At 56.2% G+C, this 6302-nt stretch overlaps 1 protein-coding gene across 1 annotated transcript; it reads right to left on the reverse strand.

The window, feature by feature from the left end:
* Window positions 1–1611: 1611 nt before the first annotated feature.
* Window positions 1612–3690, reverse strand: SPPL2C (signal peptide peptidase like 2C). The gene has a single exon (XM_007959769.1). The coding sequence runs from the start codon at window positions 3688–3690 to the stop codon at window positions 1612–1614; it is 2079 nt and encodes a 692-aa protein (XP_007957960.1).
* Window positions 3691–6302: the final 2612 nt, after the last annotated feature.

Below are 6302 nucleotides of genomic sequence, written 5' to 3' on the forward strand. Positions count from 1 at the left end.
GGCTCTTCCTTGTAGAAGCCAGTATTTCAGATCTCTCAATAACCCTGTGGCAGGTCCTGGTATCATCCCACTTTACACGTGAGGAAACTGAGGTACTGAGAGGTTGAGTCGCTTGCTCAGTGACACACGACAGGTCAGTGGCAGAGCCAGTTTCCTGGCAGGACAGCTGTACCACGTGGGCTCTCAGTCCACAATTCCCTCACCTCCAACACAGCCTCCTTCATGAGAGTTTGTTCCCTTTGCTTGAGCAACATAAAACACACCTGTGGCCTGAAAACTGTGGAGTCCTCAAGAAGTCATGTGGTCTGCACCCCTCCCTCCAGGAGGTGGACACAGTATTAGAAGGCCCATTTTGCAGATGAGACTACAAAAGCCCAAAGGGGTTATGAGGCTTGTCTGGTACCCAGAATCAGTGCGGGGGGCTGGGGGTGAGAATTGCAGCCGGGTGTCCTGACTTTTTCCACAGCCCCAACCTCTCCACTCTGGAGAAAATCCTTAGGTTGTTCTTGTCCGTTATCTGCCTGCTCTGCCCCTTGCTAGTCAGCAGCTTCCCCCGGTGCCTAGCGCAGGGTGGTGCACGCAGCAGGTGCATATTCAGCGTCTGCAGATGGAGCGCGCTGGGCTGGCTGCTGGTGACCGAGGAGCTTTGAGCAGTGAGGTTTAGCTGAAAGGCTGAGAGCTGAGGCCTGAGGGATGCTTGGGGATTTTCTGGGGAACCAGGGAGCCAGGTGGGCTCCTTCTGTCTGGGAACAGGAAGGGCATCCCAGCCAAAGGGAATAAAATGTGCAAAGAGAAGGGAGGCCATGTGGCACATTTAAGGAACAGCAGCGGTTCTGTTGGGCCTGAGCAGGGGTGGGCTCTGAGGCTGGAGTGGGGTGGTCAGGACCAGAGGGAGGGTTTCTGCCAGGCTAAGGAGCCGAGACTTTGCCTTGGGGGGAGAGGGAGGAGGCTGGCAGGGTAGAGGGGGTAGAGGGGGAGCAGCTTCCCCGTGGGCCCTGGGAGTGAATCCTGATCTTGCTGAGTGACCTCATGCAGGTCTTGTACCCTCTCTGAGCCTCAGTTTCCCCCTTGGCACAATGTGGGGGTTGTTAGTTGCTGTTGGGGATCTCTGGTGGTGTAGTGCCTAAGGCACTTGACTGCTAACCAGAAGGCTGGCGGTTCAAACCCACCAGCCACTCCTCGGAAGGAAGATTGGGCAATCTACTTCCACAGTGACATAGCCTCGGAAACGCAAGAAGGTTCGTTGTGAGTCACATCTGACTCTATGGCAGTGAGTGAGTGAATGAGTTGCTATTGAGTCAATTCTAGCTCACAGAATTTTCAAGCCTGTGACCTTGTCTTCCGATGTGCCACTGGGTGGGTTCAAACCCACAACCTTTCTGCTAGGAGTCGAGCATTTAACCGTTTGTGCCACCCGAGGACAATTGCTCAGAACGGTCGGGCCCTATGTGGACTATTCTCTAGTTGCTGCTTCCTTACAGCCCTAACAAAGGACATAGCCCCGCCAGGTAGATATGGAATCTCTTTAATGCCCTGCTTTCTTGTTGCCACATGTAGCTTTACTCTGTGTTCGGCCAGCCCTTGTGGAGCACACATGCCGGTGGCTCGGGATCACAGGGGAGCCTCGGTCGACACGCTCTTCTTGAGCTTGAAGCCCTTCCTCTTATGGAGCCCTGTCCAGGGCAGGCCAGCCTCATGGGCCTGGGCCTGGGCGTGGGCGTGGCCCAGCTCTGAGGGGGCCGGCATCAGCGGCACTAGCGGGATCAGCATGGCTATCGGCATCAGTGGCATCAGCCCCTCTGAGGCCCCGAGGGAGGTAGGGGGCAGCTCATCAGGGTCCAAGTTGGCATCACTCCAGGCTTCGGAGCTGTCACTGGGGCCATCTGCCCCGGTGGTTTCATCCTCAGATACGATCTGAGTGACGATCTCGGCCGTGTCCTCCCCAGGACTGCTGTCTAAGGCCCCTGCCCCTTGGTCGGTGGCCTCTTCAAACTCACTGACAGCCTGGACATCCACTGTGTCCTCCTGCATCTGCTCAGAGTCAGCAGCAGAGGCTGCGTGGACCCCTGCTGCGGGCTGAGCAGGCACCTTGGCTCTGCCCTGGCCGGTCCAGAAGAGGGTGAGCTCTTGGCGACAGGCAGCCACGGCCAGGCTGGTGAGCAGAGTGCAGGACACTAGGAAGAGCAGGGTGGGCTGGCTCGTCTGTGTGAGGACTGTGGCGATAAAAGTGACCAGCAGGCCCATGGCATAGGCCAAGGTGCAGGCCATGAAGTAGACCTGGTGTGAGTGGACTTGGATGTCGAAGCGGTGACAGTAGGCCACCAGGAAGCCAGGGACCACAATGTTACCAAAGCCGAGGATGGTGAAGGGCCGGCTGCACAGAGTCAAGGCCGAGAAGCTTATCCGGGGCACTTTGAACACCATGGGCAGCCTCTTGTGGCTCAAGGAATCTGCCAGGCCTGTGGCCCCCTCCGCCATCCTGCTGTTACCGGTCCTGGTGAGGAAGGGTGTGACAAAGGCAAAGAAAACGTCAAAGGCCAGCAGGGCCAGCAGGAGGGAGGCACAGATCTTGAGTGTAGGCAGCCTCAAGCGCTGAAGGATGAAAAGGCAATAGGCCACGCCCAGCGTGTCCTGCAGGAGCCATGCCCAGCCGTCCTCATGGCGATAGGCCACCCAGAAGACGGTCACTGCCGTGCACAGGCTGGCCAGCAGCAGCTGGGGCAGCTGCAGACAGCCCCAGTAGCCAGGCAGGGGCCACTGGTATCGCTGCAGGGGCAGGTGGTGCACCAGCGGGGCCAGGCAGCTGTAGAGGCCAGTGCCAGCGCCCAGGCTAAAGATCCCGATCATGACGTAGACAAAGCAGTCGTAGAAGAAGTGAAGGAGCAGTGTGATGGAGCAGGACATGGTGACCACTGCTCCTGTCATGGCCGGCATGAGGTCCACCGGGACATCCTTGTCATCTTCCTCCTGCCCTACCTCGGCTGCCACCACCTCCAGGTGACGATGACTGCCAGGCCCCCCTCCTCCTTGGGCCCGGCGCCGTTGCAGCCAGCCAACCTCGGTCAGTCCGGCCCAATAGCCGCCCACGGCCACAGTGCCGACAGCCAGGATGAAGATGACCAGCAGGCTATAGTCGAGGATGGGCTCTGGGGGCGCATACATGGCCACATGGACGACAGAGCCATTGCGGGTGTGGCTGAGGATATCTAGCATGTCTGTGTAGTGGAGCACAGCCATGGGGATGGTGAGGTGTGGCAGGGGCTTGTAGGGGTCCCGGGGGGCTGGCGTGGTGTCTGAGCACTGCCGGCTGCTGGCCCTGCTTACGATGAGCAGCCCATGGGCACCTCGGCCCTGAGCCAGCCGGCCTTTGGCATAGAAGCTGCAGTTGCCCCTCATGACCATGGCTGTGGTGTGGCGGAGTGGCTGCTGGCTGGGGGAGCCGGGCTGGGCCTGATGGGAGTCGCCCTCACCCGGGCACCAGGGTGACATGGTGCCATCGTGCAGGGGCAGGAGGGGGGCGTGGCGCAGGTCCCGTGGCAGGGTGACATACTTGGAGCTGAACAGGACACAGTAGTCTTTGCTCCAGTTCTCCGACACCACGTGGACCACGGCGTACTCCCCTTGGGCCACGGCGCTGGTGAGGAGGAGGAGAAGGAAGCCCACGGGGAGGAGGCAGCCCAGGTGCCCCATACTGCTCAGCCTCCTACTGTTGCGTCCCCACCGGCTGTGGCTGCTCCACCCTGTTCCCTCTCCCAGAGGGTGGGTGTGGCTCCTTGTCACAGAGCAGCTTTGCCTCCTGTCCTGGAAACCAAGGCCACACCTACCCAGTCACAAAGCTGAGTCCTCCCCGGGGCCAGGACACAGCCAAGTACCTAGGGTACTGCCCCCACCCTGACTTCTGGGCAGAGAGGGCATCTGCATCCCCCTCTCTACCTGGAACCAGGGAGTTTGAAACAAGACTTGAGAGAATAAGATCGGGGATCTCAGACAGACTTCTGGTTGTGGCTTTGCTGCATACCCAGTGGGGGACCTGGGCAGACGCTTCTCCTCCTTGGAACTTCTTTATCTGCAGAGAAAGGACACTGAGCCAGAAGAGTTTCTAAGGCCCCTTGAAGCCCTGACCTCACACGTGTTGAGCACTTTTATTGAGTGTTTACTATCTAAGTGCTTCTTCTTCCCTGGTGGCCCCTTGCAAGTGGTTGTGCTCCACTACACAGACATGCTAGTGGGTACATGCTACTGTACCCACTGAGCCTGAGCTGCCAGGTGGCCTTCAATGTTGGCCCCCCCTTTGTATGGGCACATGGCCAGATTCATTTCCCAGGCTCCCTTCCAGTTAGGCATAGCCATGTGACCAAGTTCTTGCCAACAGGAATTGAGCAAAAATGACATGAGTACCTCAAGGGCTGTGGCTGAAAGACTTGGGGCTCCTGGTCCACCCTTGTCTCATGAGTAAACAAGGACTGGCCTGTGACCCAGCACTGATGATGCAGAGGAGGACAGTGTCCTAAGGGATGGGAAACACAAAGTGGAAGAGACCCGGGACCTGGGGTGTCAGCATGGAGCAGAAGAAGCCTGGGCTGTTAAAAAGAGATATGGTGTCTTCCCTAAGCCTTGAATTATGGTGGGCCTTTTTGTTACAGCAGCCTAGCTAGCCTTACCCTAACTCATCTGTTTCAGGGATGAGTGGGCCTGAGGCCTCAGGAAGCCCACACAGACTCAGCCAAAAATGTCGGAGGATTTTGTGCTGCTTGCTGGATCTCAGCATCTCCATTTTGAGTTGGGCTCTGGCCCACATTCCCTGTCTTTCTCCTGAAGTTGAACAAACTTCCAGCTGGAAAGAGAGAGCTCACATAGTGGCAAGAGCTGGAATTAGCTGTGGGCTTCCGTCTCTGTTCTAGGGCCGATGTCCTCTCACAGGTCACTGAAGACTTTCTCCAGGACACCCACAGACAGGGAGGAGTTGGGGAATGGGGTTGTCAAGGCAACTGGTGTGTGTGGGAGGCACCCTGGGGCCCCCCACACCCAGAAGGGAGGGGTTTGGGGGCTGGGGCTGGTGACCCAGGTTCCGTGCCACCTGTGTGCTCCCGCTCAATGCTCCCCGTCTAGTGCTCCCTGCCTACGTGCTGTCCTCCTCCACCTCCCCAGCAGGCACTCAGCTCCTTTTCTCTCTGATGCTGTGACATACCCCTACCCAGGATGCGCCACCAGCCACCAGCAGCCCATCAGCCTGGCGCTCTGTTTCCCACGATGCTGCTTGTTTGTTCTGTCTGTCCTACTCACTGCTCTTGGATTCTAGAGCAGAAATTGTGATTGTTGGGTGTTGTTGAGTCAATTCCAATCCAAGTCACAGTGACCCCAAAGGACAGAGTAGAACTGCCCTATAGGGCTTTCTAGGCTGGAGCCCTTATGGAAGCAGTGATCAGCTCTTTCTCCCATAGAGCCACTGGGTGGGTGTTAACTACCAACCTTTGACTCAGCAGCCAGTTAGTGCTCAGGGAACACGTATGAGATGATCAGTGTGTGTGCCTTCTTTTACAGGAGAAAGGACAAAGACTAATGGCAGGTAAGGAACTTTTCCAAGTGGTGGAGACCAGGTTCAGCCCCTGCTGTTTGGTAGTGGTGCTTCTGGCTAACCCCGTGTGGCCAAGGGGACTTGCCTGAGATGGGTGGTACTAGGTAGGAGACTGTGTGTTGCAAAAGTCGACAAAAGAGCAACTTATTAAAAACATATCTACATAATGTGAAGTGGTAACATTAAGGGGAACTAAGCCCAAAACCCAAACCCACTGCCACTTAGTTGATTCTGACTCATAGAGATCCTATAGGGCGGAATAGAACTGGCCCATAGTGTTTCCAAGGCTGTAAATCTTCATGGAAGCAGACTGCCTCATCTTTCTCCCACAGAACTGCTGGTGGGTTCAAACCACTGACCTTTTGGTTAGCAACCCAGTGCTTTAACCACTGTGCCACTGGATCTCCTAGGGGCAGTTGGATGATGGGTATATTCAGGAATAGTATTATCATTGTGATTTTTCTGTAAATGTAAAATTATTCCAAAGTCGATGTGTATTTATTTATTTATTTTAAAGACACCTAAATACTTATCCATTTTATTTTGACTCCAATGAGTAGGCGTATCATCACTGACCCTCTGTAAAGTCTCTCCTTTGATTATGAGCCCATACCTGGGAACCCTGAGCCGTCTTGTGAAATCCAACCCGTAAAACCCCATCTCCAGTTCCCAGCGTGGGATTCTTTAAAGCGGGAGAGCATTTCAAGGCGCTTGCCAGGTGGTCCAC

The sequence above is a fragment of the Orycteropus afer genome, unplaced genomic scaffold, assembly GCF_000298275.1.
Source record: "Orycteropus afer afer isolate SDZICR_OR568_19922 unplaced genomic scaffold, OryAfe1.0 scaffold00018, whole genome shotgun sequence".
NCBI lineage: Eukaryota > Metazoa > Chordata > Mammalia > Tubulidentata > Orycteropodidae > Orycteropus > Orycteropus afer.